This window comes from Carassius gibelio, chromosome A19 (genome assembly GCF_023724105.1).
Source record: "Carassius gibelio isolate Cgi1373 ecotype wild population from Czech Republic chromosome A19, carGib1.2-hapl.c, whole genome shotgun sequence".
In the NCBI taxonomy this organism is placed as follows: domain Eukaryota; kingdom Metazoa; phylum Chordata; class Actinopteri; order Cypriniformes; family Cyprinidae; genus Carassius; species Carassius gibelio.
Window position 1 is genome coordinate 28,771,790 of NC_068389.1, and position 19,613 is coordinate 28,791,402.

General features: G+C 37.7%; 1 protein-coding gene and 1 long non-coding RNA gene across 2 annotated transcripts in view; one reads left to right on the forward strand and one right to left on the reverse strand.

Moving 5' to 3' along the window:
• Positions 1-6,124: 6,124 nt before the first annotated feature.
• LOC127935292 (uncharacterized) overlaps positions 6,125-19,613 on the forward strand; it is a 61,712-nt gene continuing 48,223 nt past the window's right edge. Inside the window, exons 1-3 of the mRNA XM_052533028.1 lie at positions 6,125-6,146; positions 7,939-8,226; positions 8,366-8,614. Coding sequence (XP_052388988.1) covers positions 6,125-6,146; positions 7,939-8,226; positions 8,366-8,614 — 559 coding nt within the window. The remainder of the gene's footprint in view (positions 6,147-7,938; positions 8,227-8,365; positions 8,615-19,613) is intronic.
• Positions 10,405-11,419, reverse strand: LOC127935134 (uncharacterized). Its single transcript, XR_008147988.1, has 3 exons — positions 11,277-11,419; positions 10,695-10,994; positions 10,405-10,612 (listed from the first exon to the last, which is right to left on the reverse strand). It is a non-coding gene; the product is annotated as an uncharacterized LOC127935134 (long non-coding RNA).

Sequence of the window (19,613 nt, forward strand, 5' to 3'; positions counted from 1 at the left end):
CCAGCGGTCTTGTCTTGGATTTAACCTCTTGGCGACCCGAAGATACTCTAGGTTCTTGTGGTCAGTGAGAACCAGAAAGGGGTGTTTGGCTCCCTCCAGCCAATGCCTCCATTATTCCAGGGCCAACTTGATGGCCAACAGCTCATGGTTGTCGATGTCATAATTTACCTCCGCCGGGTTGAGCTTCCGGGAGAAGAAGGTGCATGGGTGGAGGTGACTGGGATTCCCCTGCTGCTGAGATAAGACCCCACTCCGGTAGTAGAGGTGTCGACTTCAACGATGAAGGGTCGGGTGGGGTCAGGATGGACCAGGAGTGGAGCGGTTGTAAACTCCTTCTTGAGGGAGTCGAAGGCCTCTGTGGTGGCTGTAGTTCTGGATGAACTGTCTGTAGTAATTGGCAAAGCCAAGGAATCGGTGGAGTTATTTGATGGTGGTAGGAGTGGGCCAATTCATAATATAAGCTATTTAACGTACTATATATTAAAAACTACATTAGGAAATCATGAGAATTTTAAATACAGTAAATCTTGGGAGGAATGCAACTCTTGAACTGGAATACAGCTCTTGAAAGTATCTAATCTAATCAGATTTAAACAATTACACGTTTTAATCTCTAAAGAAGAATTCAGAAGTTACATTCTTCAGTGTTGTGGCTTCAGATAAGTCACGAGAAATATTCAGCTTATCTGAGATCAGATTTTACTGTCTGCTTCATCATGAACATGAAGAAACAGGAAACTGACCTTCCTTTATAATTCTTAAATTCATATGCAAATTATTCAACAAATAAATCACAAAATCATGTCGAATCAGAATCATTTTCCGACGGCTCAATGTGTTTTAACAGAACAGCCACTAATGATCATCACACTATTCGTTAGTAGGAGGCTCTAAATATCCCATGTTCACCAAAGTTACTTTCAGTTTTGTTTTAATCTTGCAAAATCTGCTGGTTTGCAAAACAAAAGACTCAGGTAAAATGTTCTCTATCTATGTTTTAATTAGTGGTTCAAGGATCACAAATCTCAAGGTTTGGATCACATTACGTTTTCTTTTATCGCAGCTGTTTTGTAGTTTGATGATCTTTAATGACAGCAGCAGTATTTATAGGACACTGTCTCTTTAAGACCTGATGCAGAGATCTGATAGATACACAACACATTTCTTTCTCAGCTGTTTTCATTAACTTGACACAACTGTCTGTGTTTACCTGAATGACTGTCCAGAGGGGTATTTTGTCATAGTTTAATGTGTCTGTTCAGAGGATTCAGAAGAGGATTCAGTTTGATGTTCAAAAGACTCATGCAGACGTTTCACCATGTAAGTTTAGATGCTATTTAATATAAAGCTTGTGTGTTTTTGTGTTATTATAACGTACCAATGTGTTCTGCTTCTGTAAACTTAACCTGCGGATGAAGAGATGTGTTGACATGTTTATGCTGAATGTCTGATGAAAAATAATTTTATAAAGTTTTGTGTCCATTGGACATTTGTGTTTGACAGATCCGTCTTCTTGAGGATTACACTGGCATCATTAATAAAACTAAGATTCAGATTTGTTTCTTATTCTTATTATAATGTTCTAATCAGAAGCAGAGTAAAGTATTTTATCTTTTGTGGCGTATGTCTCTGTCTCATAACAGCCTTCTATTTTCATCAGGTCCAAATGCTTGAATCTTCTTCTTCTTCTGCTGATGTTTTGTTTCTTCTATCAAAAGGGTCAGTGTCATTTGTTTTTTAATGGACTGAAACTTTTTTAAGTGTTAGAGTTATTAAATCTAGTCAATTATTTATCACACCACTCATCCAAGTGATTTCTTAAAAATTGAATAAACCCTAAATGGTTCGGACTCTAAACAATATCCAGCAAATATTTTAAGCTATTTAACACAAAGCATAGGATAGCTAAATTGTAATCTAAATTTATTAAATGTAGCTTTGTTTTCCTCTTTTTTCCTGAAACATTCTGGAAATCAATATCCAAACACCATGAAGTGAAATACATTAAAAATAATAGTTCATCCACACTTAAGATTCTGTCACCATTTGCTAACCCTCTTTGTGTTTATCAGAAGAAAGAAACTCATAAAGGTTTCAAATGACTTGAGGGTGAGTCCATGATGACAGAAACTATCCCTTTAAGATATGCATTTTAGGATAACTATCTATTGCCACGTTTCCACCGACAATACCAAAAACTTTTTTCCCAGGAACTATTTTCCCCTCAGACCTGTTGCTTTCTGTGTTTCCAGCGTGGTGTAAAGTACCGGGAAGATAATGCAAATAGTCTGGTGACGTAGGTCTGCGCATGTTACCCAATACAAAATAGTCTATTCAAATTTTGGATGTACATCCTCGGTAGTTCAGACTTTGTGCAATCGACTCGGGAATGTGATGTCCACGACGACACAAATCCGGTAATTCTGTTTGATGACTTGGCTACTGCTGTTTTCCTCACTGTATATTTACAATTAAACGAAATAGGATATCAAATACCATTGCCTCCTTTCATTTTTATTTACACATAATAACAGATGCAGAAATGTAGGCTACTTAGTTCAGGGAAATGTGTATACATACAGCCATTACAATGAAACGAAATAGACAAAAGATTACCTGTTAGATTTACCCAACTACATTGAACAAACAACTACATTCTTGCCTAAAATACTTTTAAAATTACATTTCATGACACAGTAACAGTAATATTTTGAAAATTATCTGAATAAATGGTGGTCGAAATCACAATGCTGCGTGAACTCAACCAATCAGGATGTTTAGCGCTGAAGTCTCGTCCCAAAAGTTCTGGAACTTTGAAAAAGTACTACCTCGCCAGCAGGGACAATTGCCCCGTTTCCACCGAAATTACTCGGAACAATTGTATAAGGAAATTTTTCCCCCAGGAACTACAACCACATTTCCACCGCAGGAACTTTACTCCAGGGGGGGCAGGGTTTCATATTTTATTGAAGCACCCCTGGGCGCCGCCATTGGCTAGCGGACCCCCACCTGCTGTTAGCATTAAATTGACTCCCATTCATTTTGGCATCACTTTAACAGCGAATAACTTTACATCTGAGGCGTTTAAAGACTCCATTTGTCCATTCATTATTTATAAAGAAACACAATACCACCTTCAATACCACCTGAGTATGGGTCACCATACTTGGCTGAATGTCACTTTCACTTCACAAAATACACGTAATAACCTGCGACTCTCTGTCGCACAGTAGAGAAATTACCATATGGACAGGAGGAGAAGCTCGCAGGGAATCATTTACTGTCTATGAGGCTATTGGGGGGACGTGGAGGTATAAAGTCAAGGGAGAAGCCCATAGAGAGTCCATAAAAGCAACGGGACAAAATTGTTCAACAACGTCTGCAAGATTCGGTGGGTGATTTAGATTTCTCTTGATAGAGTGATGAGAAGACAATTGTCAGACAGGTTGCTCACGTGACATTTAAATCATCAAGCTCAGTTAGAGTCTGCGCAGTACGCCCGACCCCCAGGAAGTAAGTGATTCTAATTGATTTCACTTGTCTCCGTTGAATCCAATGGGGTCGCTGTGTCCATTTCTTTTACTGTCTATGATTTATTAATGCAAACAGCCACACCTGCAGACCGACTTGACCCATGGCTGGAGAAGCACTGCAGCTTGGAGATCTCTAAATAAGGGTGGGAACTCCAAAACAGGGTGGGAGCTCCAAAATAGGGCGTGGCTTCCTCCCATTGACAGACAGGCGCATCCACTTCAGTGCAAACTGCCCCACAGCTGATTCTGAAGTTTTTATCGGTTGTGTCAGTTAAAGTGTTTCCTACACTAAGCAACAAAAGACACTAACCCCTAAACCTACCCCATACCTTACTTTAACCACTGAAATGGACTGAAAGGCGGGATTGGCGCTGAATAGCGTGGTAACGAGAGTTGCAGTTCAAGAGATAAACAGTTAATAAGATCATGCGATATGAGACTCACCAGACAATGGCACCTTGGGGGAGTCGTGGCCTAATGGTTAGAGAGTCAGACTCGCAAATGAAGGGTTGTGAGTTCAAGTCTCTGGCCAGCAGGAACTGGGGGGGGCACATGTACAGTGCTTTCTCCACCCTCAATACCACGACTGAGGTGCCCTTGAGCAAGGCATCGAACCCCCAACTGCTCCCCGGGCGCTGCAGCATAAATTATGCCCACTGCTCCGGGTGTGTGCTCACAGTGTGTGTGTGTGTGTTCACTGCTCTGTGTGTGTGTGTGTGTTCACTGCTCTGTGTGTGTGCACTTTGGATGGGTTAAAAGCAGAGCACGAATTCCGAGTATGGGTCACCATACTTGGCTGTATGTCACGTCACTTTTTTAAGTTACACCCAGCATCACTAACCCCTCCTAGCCTCCGAATTTCATGTCCCGGGACAGCCCCGTTGCTTGGAATAAAATGATGGAGTAAAATATTTCCCCTCCACTGGGACACTCCTGAGTGATTCCTGTTTAAATAATTTTATTTTAGATGAACTAGAAACAATGTTTAATTTATAAAGTTTTATTTTGAAATGTAAGTCAGTAACAATTGGCTGAAGCCACAGCCAATGCTGAAAGTCTTTGTGAAAGGAGACCTCGCCCCATTTTGGAGGTTCTGCCCAATTTTGAAGATCTTCAGTCTGCAGTTATACCCACTTGGATGCAAAGACCAAGAAGGGCACACTTCAGATGGAGTCTTCAGCATTTATCCACAAGCTTCCCCTCCAGCAGCCAATCAGAGCAACCAGGTGATTGATGACAATCAGAACCAGCTGATCTTCATTAAAGGGGGGGGGGGGGGGTGAAATGCTCGTTTTCACTCAATATCCTGTTAATCTTGAGTACCTATAGAGTAGTACTGCATCCTTCATAACTCCAAAAAGTCTTTAGTTTTATTATATTCATAAGAGAAAGATAGTCTGTACCGATTTTTCCCAGAAAAACACAAGCATCTGGAGGCGTGGCGTGTGGGCGGAGCTAAAGAATCACGAGCGCCAGTAGGCTTTTGCTTTGAGAGCGTTTGGAAGCTGTGACAGCTGTGAAGGCTGAAACTGAACGAGAGCAGCAGCAGCAACAACTCACTCCAAGCGGGGCTCAAACCCGGGTCTCCGGCAGGGGATGCGGACGCACTAACAAGGAAGCAGAGATATTTGAAGCAGTTTTACTCACCGCCTGCGGTTCCAACACACGATCGTGGCCCTTTTTCGTTGGGACTGCATTATCCTTATGAAATAAACGATGTGCAAATCCGGCGTCAAACTGGGCCTTGTTTGTAAAACAAGCATCTTCGAAATGCAGGGAACAAACACAAACACTTGCACAACTCCGTTGATGCTCTGTAAAAATAAACTCCATCCACTGGTCCCTTAATGCAGTTTCTCTTTTGGTAATCTGTGCAGGGTTGTCTTGCCCTGGCAACCAAAAACACACTCCTTTTGTGACATTTGGCGACGCTCTCGCTCTGATCAGTGAATGCCTGTGCTCTCTCAGTGCTCTGCTATACCCGGCAGACGTCCCCTTATAAGGAAATTCCACGCCATCTAACGTCACACAGAGCCATACTCGAAAAATCTTTCCAAAACTTGTGACAAACCGGAAGGAGTATTTTTGGAACAGAAATACTCCTTCAAACGTACAACTTAATTTTTGAAACTTTGTCCATGTTTAGCATGGGAATCCAACTCTTTAACAGTGTAAAAAACTCAGTATGCATGAAATAGCATTTCACCCCCCCTTTAAACTTTTGGATGGGGTAGAGAGAATAGAGACAAAACACTGCCAAAACAAACAGTAATCAACATAGTGGCAATAATTAAATACTGCACAAATAACACCTTAAATTACGCCTAAGGACATAACTGTAGGTTATTCCAGAGTTTAGGCGCCAAATAGGAAAAGGATCTGCCGCCCGCAGTTGATTTTGATATTCTAGGTATTATCAAATTGCCTGAGTTTTGAGAACGTAGCGGACGTAGAGGAGTATAATGTAAAAGGAGCTCATTCAAATACTGAGGTGCTAAACCATTCAGGGCTTTATAAGTAATAAGCAATATTTTAAAATCTATAGGATGTTTGATAGGGAGCCAGTGCAGTGTGGACAGGACCGGGCTAATATGACCATACCTCCTGGTTCTAGTAAGAACTCTTGCTGCTGCATTTTGGACTAGCTGTAGTTTGTTTACTAAGCGTGCAGAACAACCACCCAATAAAGCATTACAATAATCTAACCTTGAAGTCATAAATGCATGGATTAACATTTCTGCATTTGACATTGAGAGCATAGGCCGTAATTTAGATATATTTTTGAGATGGAAAAATGCAGTTTTACAAATGCTAGAAACGTGGCTTTCTAAGGAAAGATTGCGATCAAGTAGCACACCTAGGTTCCTAACTGATGACGAAGAATTGACAGAGCAACCATCAAGTCTTAGACAGTGTTCTAGGTTATTACATGCAGAGTTTTTAGGTCCTATAATTAACACCTCTGTTTTTTTTCAGAATTTAGCAGTAAGAAATTACTCATCATCCAGTTTTTTATATCAACTATGCATTCTATTAGTTTTTCAAACTGGTGTGTTTCACCGGGCCGTGAAGAAATATAGAGCTGAGTATCATCAGCATAACAGTGAAAGCTAACACCATGGTTCCTGATGATATCTCCCAAGGGTAACATATAAAGCGTGAAGAGTAGCGGCCCTAGTACTGAGCCTTGAGGTACTCATTCACTGCTTGAGGTACTCATTCAGTGCTACGAACTGATGGTGGTCATATAAGTATGATTAAAACCATGATAATGTACTTCCATTAATGCAAACAAAGTGTTCAAGTCTATGCAAAAGAATGTTGTGGTCAATTGTGTCAAACGCAGCACTAAGATCCAATAAAACTAATAGAGAGATACAACCACGATCAGATGATAAGAGCAGATCATTTGTAACTCTAAGGAGAGCAGTCTCAGTACTATGATACGGTCTAAATCCTGACTGGAAATCCTCACATATACCATTTTTCTCAAAGAAGGAATATAATTGTGAGGATAACACCTTTTCTAGTATCTTGGACAGAAAAGGGAGATTCGAGATTGGTCGCACTGTCTGATGCGATACTGTGGCTGACGGCTGAATGGTTACAATTTTAACTCTTAATAGAATCGATTTTAGAAGTAAAGTAGTTTATAAAGTTATTACTGCTGTGATGTTGGGAAAATGTAATTTTAAAAGTATTTCTAGCAAGAATGTAGTGGTTTAAAACTCAAATCTGTGGTTTATTTATAAAGAGAGTGCCTATTTAAAAATAAGTTCCAACACTGCATTTCTGAGGGGCTTTTTTTTTACCCGGAACTTTATTTAGTTCCAGGTTCCTGAGGTGGAAACACAAAGAGTACCAGCCCAAAGTCTCTAGTTTCTGGGTAAAGTTCCTGCGGTTTATGTGTTTTCCTCATGTGTACAGTAAATTTATTTGAATGTTGCTCAAATCGTAGTAATGTTGGTTAATCGTAGGTTAGTCATATAGTCTATAACACAACCCAAAATCTGTCCATTTGAGTTTATAGCTGATACTGGGATTGATTTCACAGCATATTACACCATCACACTTCATAAGATGAACCGTTTCTGAACTCTGCAGAACGTGAGAATTTTCAGCTGCCATTCAAACACAATCTCATGCTTTCATGAGCAAAAGATCACCAACAACCTTAAAGTTTAATATTATCATTACAATTTCTGATGCTAAATATTGGAGAAATGCCACAATCAGTTCACAGTTGTTGAATCCACACGAATGTGTGGTGAAACGTCTTGAAAATAAAAGCTGAGTAAAATAATCACTAGAATATGATAACATTGATTACAGAGAATAAACAGATACACCACATGTATTTTTCACATGTACTGATTCTTTGAATTGAATGGATCTGTTTTTGCAGAAATCCTGCCAGCAGAAAACTCATCTATATCTGTGTCGGGAAAAAAGAGAGGAAACATCAGACTCCGATGTGAACATGAGGACGATAATATTGTTCACACTGAGTTGTTCACTCCATCAAGAAACATATCTGTGTGTGAGACTGAAGAATGTAGTGGACGAGTGTTTAAAGAAGGAAACTGTGACGTCGTCATCAAGAATCTGATCTTCAGTGACGCTGGGAAATACACTTTGAGAATCTATTACAATAATGATCAGACAGAACTGAAGTACCAACTTCATATTCATGGTGAAGACTAAACTGATCAAACACCAGCATCTGCTTCTTTAAATGATTACATCTGGTCACCAATCATAAATCTGTGTTTATGGTCTTGATTGATTGACAGCATTATAATAATGATTAATATCTTTCTGTTTCTCCTCAGATGAGATTTCTGTGAAAACAGGCGAGGAGCTAAAGATGTCTGTTCTGGTGTCTGATGCTGATAAAGTGAAGACAAACTCTAGTGGAGAGTGGAAGGAGGTTTGGACGAGAGATCACGGGGTTCAGAGCGACCGAATGAATGATGATAATGATGGAAACCTGATCATTAAATCATTTCTGGACAGTGATGCAGGAACATACAGAGTTCTGGACACTGAAGGAGAAATCTTGATCACAGTCACAATCACAGGTGAGCAGGTGTTTAGAAATATTTCTAACATCATGAGTTTGGGATTAGATTTCTTTAAACTAACTAATGTTTTCAAATCTTGTTCATATTTCGTCATATCTGTCTGGCTCAGCGGGAGAAAACACAGGTAAGACAGAAGAACAGTAAAGTAAGAAGCTCTAAAAAACATGAACAATCATTTTAAAAATGTAAAATTTGTTCTTTCTTTCTAGCTTCGCACCGTTCTGCTCCAGAGCATTGGAGCTGGGTAGAAAATGTTCATTTTGGTTTTGTGATTATTGTATTTTTCATGTATATAGTGATTATAGCAGTTCAGTTTTTGCTTATGTTTGCTGGAATTATCTGATGTAATTACACTTACTGTTTTATTAAGAATATATTTGCTATAAGTTGGATTGCAATATTGCTGTTCATAGTATTTATCGTCTTTAATTGATTTTTCCATACATTTCTGTCATCATGACATTTAACTGTAATGACTTTAAATATTATAGAAACATGAATTTTCTGTAAAGTTGCTTTGCAACGATTTATAAAGTAAAAAACGCTATACAAACAAACTTGACTTCATAAACGACTGAAATGAGATGATTATGTCAGAAGCTGATTCTCCGGCGCTGCTAGATGCTTTGCTGTTTGATACCTCTGACAAACTAAGCTTGTAAACTATTTGCTTTGGTTTATTCTAGTATTTTGTATGAGAAGTAGTCAATAAAATTATAAGCAATTAAAACCAAGCAGCTTGTCTGTCAAAAGTCTCTGATCCAAACAGATGAAGACTTCTGTGACCTAAGAAAACTTAGATGCTTGTGATATAAGAAAGATCTTACTTTAGCTAACCTGAGAATAATTAAAATATGATAGGAGGTGATTAATAAATATGCACCATTAAATATAAAACCGAGCCACTAAAGGGACATGATTAGCCAATGACATAACTGTGAGAGAAAGCAATGAAATATATGTTCGGTCCCATATTTATTCCCTTTACACTCTTAAAAATCAAGGAGCTAGAATTACTGTCATCATCACTGCTTTAGATGAATGTGAAGAAACCTAACCTGCAGTATTGTATGTGTCCATTAGTCTACTGTTGATAAACTGAGGAGGATTTCTGTCGATAAAAAGTGAGTTAGCAGCAGCTTCAACATTTCAATTCAGTTTTGAGCACAGAAATCACAGAGGTGACTTCAATCTTGTCTAAGTCATTATTAGAAGAATAAGTTTGAATAAAGTTTTGTTTCTTGTATACGTGTGTGTGTTTGTGATGCTTCCTTTTATTAATTCATTTACTTCTTTATTCATGTTTCCTATTGTTGTCAATAAAAATATGTATATATTATATATATATTTAATTAACTTATGAATTAATTAACATTAGCTGCATTATTAGTCAAGTATATGCCCTTCAGCAAACGTGCAGTTGTGCTCCTGGACATCTGTGCATCCTTTTTCCTTTCAAAGCAACCAGAATCACCAAAAACACTGAGAGTTCAACCGGGACGATCCAGTACGCTTCAGGTAGAACAGAGGGAGCTGGGAAGAGAGCGTATGAATTAATTCATCAGAGATTTTGTAAAGCTGTCAAAGGCTCTTGTTTTACTCACTATGCTGCTGTTTGCCATCATTCATGAGGTTCATGTTGTCCTCTGATTCTGCAGGTGATGTTGAAAGATAATCATTCAGTTTAGCATCAATCTGATGTTCAAATCATTATCATGAAATGCTTTCTAATGATATCTCTTCTCTCACCTGTGACTGTCACCATGATCAGGATTTCTCCTTCCAGAACCTCATATGTTCCTGTGTCTCTGGCTGTAAAGTTACTAATGATCAGGTTTCTATCTCTGATGCTCATTCGATCACTTCTGAGCCCATGGCTTCTGCTCCAGTCCTCCTTCGGTCCTGTGCTTCTTCTGGTCCAGTGCACTACTTTATTAGCATTGGGCAACAGAACATCTAACTTCAGCTCCTCTCCTTTCTTCACTGAAACCTCATCTGAGGAGAAGCAGACACATGCTGGGTCCTGGCCTTCATGCAATATCAGCACAATACTAAAGGACATCAGTTTTGACATTACCGTGAAAATGAAGTCGGTATGTCCTGATTTGACGCTTCACTTCTGCCTGAGTATTAGTGTAATAGACTGTTAAAATGTATTTCCCAGCATCACTCAGTCTCAGATTCTTGATAATCACGGCACATGATCCTGTTTTAAACACTCGTCCATTCTGACTTTCACTTTCACTCTCACATTCTTCATTCTGACAAGAAAGGATGCTTGTTAACCTGCTCAAATCAAGATAATGAGTGTCTTTAAATTCACATGACAGGGTGGCGTCGCCTCCTTTTATTCCTTTCACAGATCGAGTGATGGATCCTGCAAATACATACATTATAATATCCATTCAATATACTGAAAATACATGCATTTCTTTCTGTGTATCATAAATAGTTATTTTAGTCGACTGGATAGTAATAATAATACACAAATATATCAGTCAAAGCATTAAGGAGCCAACAATACTATCTAAGCCTCATTTTTATGTTTTAAGTGTTGATGACAATAGTATCAGATGAATTTCAGCACAGAAACAATCAACTAGAGTAACTCTACACAGTGAAAATCAAAGTATAGAAAGTAAAACGAGTGAATACTGACCGCTGTGATTGAAAAGGCTGAGCAGAAGCAGCAGATTCAAGTGTTTGAACCTGACGAGAAAACAGAAGAGATGTCACAGATACGTCACAAACACAGTCATACAGGGATATAAGATGCACTCCTGAGATTACACAACAAACACAATAACTTTCACTTTCACTTTGTCTGAATATTTAACATGTGAATCTTACATACCAAAAATACCTGATCAGAAACATCAGACTAATTCTCAGAACAAAAGGTACAAAAGCGGTCACTGGGGTGTCACACTTTTAAACAGTGATAAGGGGGATATTATAAGGGGACAGCTTTTGTACCTTTTTCCCTGAGATTGTGAATGATTCTTGTGTAATAGTCAAATGATTACTCAAACCAAAAGTCATTAATACACACAAAAAAAAAGGTTTTAGAAATTCATTAACAGTCTAATAATTATATGAATCACCTCGTTAATTAAAACCGTCATCATAATAATTGTAATATCATCTAATCACAGTTATGGATACGTTATGCATTAAGATGTTGTTTCATTTCCTTGGTTTCACTGGCAGAAACACTTCAATTGTTACACACTCTCAGAAAAAAAAGGTACCTTTTCAAAGGGTACGCTTTTGTACCTTTAGGTCCTAAGATGTACAATTTAGGTACTAATGTGTACTCTTAACATACCAACATGAAAAGCCTTTTGAAAAGATACTACTTAATATATATATTTTAAATTCAATAAAAACTTACATGTTAAGAATCCTGCGGGAGATGTCTGGACGTCTTCATTCATCACAGCATGTTTAGTGAGATGTGACATTTCAGGAAAAACAAAACTAAAAGAATGGCCCAGACGCAGGTGAGTTTCCAGACAATGGTAATCTGGTGCCTCCCACTAAAGGCGAGTGAATACTGGTTATTCTTTCAAAGCAGATTAATATAATATCATAATGGTATCTGTTAGAGCTGGACCGGTCACGAGATTGATGTGAAATCACAACACAGCAGAAAGCTCACTTCTCCTCTTCTGTGTTTATGGATAACTTTTATAATTGATCATTAGGGGAAGGGGAAGTCGTGGCCTAATGGTTAGAGGGTTGGACTCCCAATTGAAGGGTTGTGGGTTCTAGTCTCGGGCCGGACGGAATTGTGGGTGGGGGGAGTGCATGAACAGCTCTCTCTCCACCTACAATACCACGACTTAGGTGCCCTTGAGCAAGGCATCGAACCCCCAACTGCTCCCCGGGCGCTGCAGCATAAATGATGAACACTGCTCCGGGTGTGTGCTCACAGTGTGTGTGTGTGTGTGTGTGTGTGTGTTCACTGCTCTGTGTGTGTGTGCATTTCGGATGGGTTAAATGCAGAGCACAAATTCTGAGTATGGGTCACCATACTTGGCTGAATGTCACTTCACTTTCACTTTCACTTTTCACTAGATCACGCTCCACGAACTCTTTCCACTTCCTCTCAGAGCAATGTAAACTGTGCCATGTTTATGTCTTGTTCTAAACTTAGTTTTAGTTTTCTTTTTGTTATGTTCCTGTTTACTGTGTCACTTTTATACAAATGATTATATATATATATATATATTATGGACCGCCATCAAACATAACATTTGGTCACTTTATTTTAAGGTTTAAGGTTCTCTCTATTAACAAATCATTAAATATGCCATTTTCCTCAATAAACTCCTAATTAGCTGATTATCAATAGTTAGGAAGCTAGTTAAGTTCAGGTATTGGGTATGTTTACGGATGTAGAATATTGTCATGTAGAATAAATGCTTAATAAGTAAACAGCCAATATTTAATAATCAACTAGTCAATAATGAGAATCGTTCCCTAAGTGTTACCAAACATTTTTCTCTAAAGCTTACAGTTTAAATGAATACTTCCTACTTTATAAAAAAACTGTATCTATACACCTTTTAAGCATATAAAAAAGTCATAGCTTAATATTTTTAAACTGAAAACGTATTTTATAATCAGTAACTTTAGGGTTAGGTTAATATAATAATTTTGAAATTCCGCGCTTGTATCATTTTCATTTCTAAATGAAATTTAAATGTATCAATTTCTGATAATCGCAGGTTGCTATGGTCACGCAGGTTTGTTTACACATTAGACTCATGACCGCGAAACAAGGATGATGTTAGCCCGTTTTTCGCCACTGAATAATAATAATAATAATAAATTGCGACTTTATATCTCACAAATTTGACTTTCAATTGCGATATTATATCTCACAATTCTGAGTAAAAAAAAAAGTAGAAATTCTGTGAAACTTTTTTATTCAGTGGCGGAAACGGGAAACGGGCTTCTACAGACACCGTGAATAATGAACGCACACACACACACACGCACACACACACACATATACCTGGAATAACATCCCAAAAATTTTCTTTCTTTTTTCTCTCTTTATTGTGTCTCAGGTCAGAATACAGCTTTGAAATACTGGGATAAAATCTAAATAATACATCTTTAAACACTAATAATTTTATATCGTTGAGAAAATAAAACAAGTAAATACAAATCAAAAAGTGACACACTTGTAGTCTGCTTTTCATATTGATAGCACTATAGCCTACAGATGAACTCCACAACAAATAATAACATGTAACTGATGAGGCTATCCAGTGAAAATGAAAATATGCACCGATACAGTGCTCAGTAGAATATAGAAAAAGTGATATGTTATATTAAAAAGTATATGTAGAACAACTTAAAGTAAAGTGAATAATATGAAAAGCGAGTACAACAATAACATACAGGTATGTGATATAATAGATTTATAATAGCATAAAATTATATGAATAATACCTTAACATAACTCAGTTTGGGGTTCGCGAATCATTTGAGTCAGTTTGGGAGTTCGGAGCGGGATCGCGAATCATTTAAATCAGTTCGGGAGTTCGCAGCGGGTTCGCGAATCATTTGAGTCAGTTTGGGAGTTCGGAGCGGGATCGCGAATCATTTAAATCAGTTCGGGAGTTCGCAGCGGGTTCGCGAATCATTTGAGTCAGTTCGGGAGTTCGGAGGATTAATCATTTGAGTCAGTTCGGCAGTTCGGAGCGCGAATCATTTTGAGTTCGTTCGGGAGCTCGGAGCGGGTTGGCGAATCATTAGAGTCAGTTTGGGAATCGCGAATCATTTGAGTCAGTTCGGGGCGTGAATCATTTTAATCAGTTCGGGAGCTCGGAGCGGTATCGCGAATCATTTGAGTCAGTTTGGGTATCGCGAATCATTTGAGTCAGTTCGGGAGTTCGGAGCGGGTTCGACAATCATTTAAATCAATGTAATGATATATAATATTATCATGTCCTTCCGGTTGCTTCGTTGGAATGTCAGAAGCTTAATCGCTAATGGACAGGAGTTTAAAAAGTATATTGCAGATATGAATAAATCTCCTGATATCATTTGTATACAAGAAACATGGTTATGCGTCATTAGATTTTAAGATGAACGGCTATGAGGTAATAAGGAAGGACAGGATTAATGGTAGAGGTGGAGGGTGTACAACATTCATAAAAGAAAATGTGATATATAGACAAATAAATAATGAAGGTAATTTAGAGAGCTTATGTATAGAATTAATGGGTACACAGGGGGTAATCAGAGTGTTACATTTCTATAATCCATGTTCAGAATTAACAATAGACATCCTGAAAAGTGCCTTGGGAGAAAAGGCAAACAAAATGATTATATGTGGTGATTTTAATGTATTTGGGGTAGTAAGAGTACAGATAAAAATGGAGAAATAATAGAAGAGTTCATGGAAGATAACTCTTTATTATGTTTAAATGAGATATAGCAAGAGGTGGAATGTGATGTTTGGATGTCACAATAGTTTCAGCATCATTAGCTGGTAAATGTATGTGGTCAGTATCTAAGGATAATATAGGAAGTGATCATTTTCCAGTGACGTGTGTATTTCAAAATAAGATTCAACTACAAAAATGTAATTATGTTGTAAGATGGATATATAAGAAAGCAGATTGGGGAAATGTGAAGAACAATTCAAAAATCTGTCAGTAGAGGTTAGTGTTGATGACAGATATAATAAAGTAGTGAATGGCATTTATTTTGCAGCCTCTCAGTCTATCTCACTATCAAGTGGTATAAGTACAAGAAAGAATGTACCATGGGGGTCAGAGGAGTGCTCGGCAGCAATCAGAGAAAGGAATAAAGCATTTCAGTTCTTAAAAAGAACACTCACCCCAGAAGCAGTCATAGATTATCAAAGAAAAAGGGCTTATGTTAAAAAGATTATTCAAAGTACAAAAAGGACAGCATGGCAAAATGTTTGTGATACAATAGGGAGGGAAACCGAAATAAATGCAGTCTGGCGTATGATTAAAAAGATGAATGGAATTAACAGCTTTAAGAAAATACCTGTAATGGAGGAAAATGGGAAGGTAGCTATCACAGATAAAGAGAAGGTTATTATGTCGGCTCAAACATTTGCTAAAGCTCATTGAACATTTAGATGATACATTTTTAACAAGACGACAACAAATTAACAATATCTCTGGAGATTCTTGCAAGAAAAAGCAAGATTTTAATAATACTTTGGATGATGAGTTTAGTTATTTTGAATTAAAAACAGCAATCAATAACTGAAAGAGTACCACACCAGGAAGAGATATGATAAGTTATAGAATCTTAAAGAAATGATCACCAAAAGCATTAGAAGCATTATTGGATTTATATAATTATATATGGAATGAGGGTCTCCTTCCTAAAACAATGGAAAACGGTAATTGTGCTCCCTCTAGCTAAGCCTGGTAAAGATATAACAAAATCTAGTAGTTCTAGACCCATCGCTCTTACCTCTACACTATGTAAAGTAATGGAAAAAATGATTGTGAGGCGAATGAACTACATTTTGGAGAAAAGGGAATTGTTATCAACATTTCAAAGTGGTTTTAGGAAAAGTAGGTCTACAGCAGATGTTTTAGTATTGTTTGAAAATGAAGCTAAAAAAGCTTTTGTAATGAAAGAGTACATGATCGCAGTCTTCTCTGACATAGAAAAGGCTTATGACACTTTGTGGAGGGAAGGTTTGCTAATTAAACGGAATAAAATTGGAATAGGTGGCAAACTTTATAATTGGGTTTTAGATTTTTTATTTGAACGCACTTTTCAGGTGAAAATTGTGGAAGAATTATCAGCTCCTTATAACATTCTAAATGGAACTCCACAGGGTAGTGCAATTAGCCCATTATTGTTTAATTTAATGATCAATTATGTTTTTGATAAAGTTAATAAATTAGGAATAGGATTGCCTCTTTATGCAGATGACGGAGCGTTATGGAAGAGAGGCCGTAATATTAAAAATGTGGTTAAAGGCATCCAGGAGTCAATTAAAGAAGTAGAAGAATGGTCATTGGATTGGGGTCTAAAGTTTTCAGTCTCAAAAACACAATATATGTTATTCACAAAAAACAAGAGGAATGAACATTTAGAACTGAAGTTGTATGTCATGTATTATTTATTTGTAGTAAGTATAATATTTTCCCGGGATGTATTGTTCAGTCATCTGAAGAATGGAGAGGATAGAATGAAGAATGAGGATATTTTAGGAAAAGGTTTTAAGGATAGACAGATATATAGAGCACTAATTACGTTTATATATGATTCAGGTTTGGGATTTAGAATATGATATACTTGAAATGTTAAACCTGCCATGGGGGCTGAGTGTGGACGGAGGAGCTGAACACGCAGCGCCAGATGAAGCTCAATGAAACCTCTATTGCAGGTATGATAAATAATGATGATGTATGTGGGATGATAGAGTAGGGTTCAACAAGGAAACATAGTTAATGGTCCATTTGTAAAAGAAGGAAGAGGAAATAGTTTTAAACTTTAGACTTATCACCCAAGGTTAATTTGCCATCCAACACAATAGGTGGCGATAATGCTCCTTTGGAGTTTATCGCCATTAAACAAGAAGAAAAAGTGTCTCCTGATGCACATTTCGGGTCAGATTAGCAAAACATTTGATTCAGATCGGGAATCGAATCGCGTTTCACGAATCATTTGATCGGGGCTTCGGAGCGAGTTCGCAAAACATTTGATTCAGATCGGGAATCGAAGAGCGTTTCACGAATCATTTGATCGGGGCTTCGGAGTTCAAAAACATTTGATTCAGATCAGGACTCCGAAGCGCGTTTAGCGAATCATTTGATTCAGATCAGGACTCCGAAGCGCGTTTAGCGAATCATTTGATTCAGATTTGGACTCCGAAGCGCGTTTAGTGAATCGTTTGATTCAGATTTGGACTCCGAAGCGTGTTTCGCGAATCATTTGATCGGGGCTTCGGAGTTCAAAAACATTTGATTCAGATCAGGACTCCGAAGCGCGTTTAGCGAATCATTTGATTCAGATCAGGACTCCGAAGCGCGTTTAGCGAATCATTTGATTCAGATTTGGACTCCGAAGCGCGTTTAGTGAATCGTTTGATTCAGATTTGGACTCCGAAGCGTGTTTCGCGAATCATTTGATCGGGGCTTCGGAGTTCAAAAACATTTGATTCAGATCAGGACTCCGAAGCGCGTTTAGTGAATCATTTGATTCAGATTTGGACTCCGAAGCGCGTTTAGCGAATCATTTAATTCAGATTTGGACTCCGAAGCGCGTTTAGTGAATCGTTTGATTCAGATTTGGACTCCGAAGCGTGTTTCGCGAATCATTTGATCGGGGCTTCGGAGTTTGCAAAACATTTGATTCAGATCGGGACTCCGAAGCGCGTTTCGCGAATTATTTGAGATCGGGGCTTTCGAGCGGATTTGCAAAGCATTTGATTCTATGATGTACTTGTTTAGATCAGGTTTTAATGAAGAGTAAAGAGGTTTAGAGACATTTTTTTTTGTTAATAGTCAGTTAGTAATCCCACAGTCCATAGCATCAGTAACTGTATAATTTAGTAAGGGAAAATTAAAACAAAATAGGATGTTTAAATTTTTATTTTATTTATGTAGCAATGGTCATCTTAACCTCTGTGCAGTGTTCAGGGTATTTCAGGACCCTAAATTAAATTCGAATTCATCTAAATGAGATGACACTTAATGAGTTTACCAAAACAGAAATTGGGATGTCTGATAGTATATTAGTGTAATAAAATCACTCAGAATGTTCATATAGTGCTTTTGTTTAAAATTGTAATTTTAAATGTTTTCCAGTAAATGGCAGAAATCTACCACTTAAGTACGGCAAATTTTTCATATGACCATGTATGAAAGCAAGAAATGTAGATATACTTTAAAATTAACTACATATTTATTTTGTATAAGCACTTCATATAAACACATAATACTTTTTTTAAACAAATTAACATTTAAACAAATTCCATATCAACTGTATAGTAAAAACATTGAAGGAAGTGGTTACAATTCATGATTGTCTAGATATTGAGGTTTTTAATTTCATCTCTTAAAGCAATTTCTTTTATCATTGCAAATATTAGTATTCAACATTTTGGGATTAAAACATCAAAAGACATTATGCATTTGTAATTGCAGGTTAAATGCATTTATATCTTGCATTAAACAGTGTGTGTAAACATCTGTCGGGTCTCTAGAGAGCGATGTGTAGAGGATTAAAACTTGAGCCAGAGGTTCTTCACTGCTATGAGGAGACCTTTGACGTTAACGTTCTTCCATCTGGTCTCATCATCCACCCTGATGCTCCACACCTTGGTGCAGATGGCAAAGTGGTGGACCCAAATGAAGAACCTCCCTGTGTCCTGGTAGAGGTTAATTGCCCTGATGTGAAAGAAATCGGAGAGGCATCCCACGTTGAGTTTATTGGGGACCATGCAAAACTGAGAAAGAAACACACACTTGGCATTCCACGGTCAGCTGATGGTTACTGTCTTAGTTAACCTGGTGTGATCTTGTGACAAGAACAAGAGGTGACTTCCATGTGGAGAGGGTATGGAGAGATGATGAGCTGATCACAGAGATCACGGCTAAAGCTGTTGAATTCTACTTTGGCATATACATTATTTTTTGTCAGGAAGAAAATAGGCAAGAAATTTACCAACAAATGATGTTCCTGTTCTATAGTGAATGTAGTTCTATAGTGTTCTATTACAATAATAAAATAAAAAAAAGTTACCCCGATAAGTCATGCTTCAATTAATTACATTTTATTGTTATTTATGTTATATTGTTGCAACATACCTACTCCAAACTGGAAAGATATGTCAGGAGGGGTTGGTGATTTCTGATGTGTTCAGAATCTGAAACGATATTGCAGAGCATAAGTAAAAGTAAAGAGTTAGATTTTTATAAAAAATTAGATTAGATGATGCTGAGGTCACTAGCAGGTGTTTTTTCCAGCTCCTTTA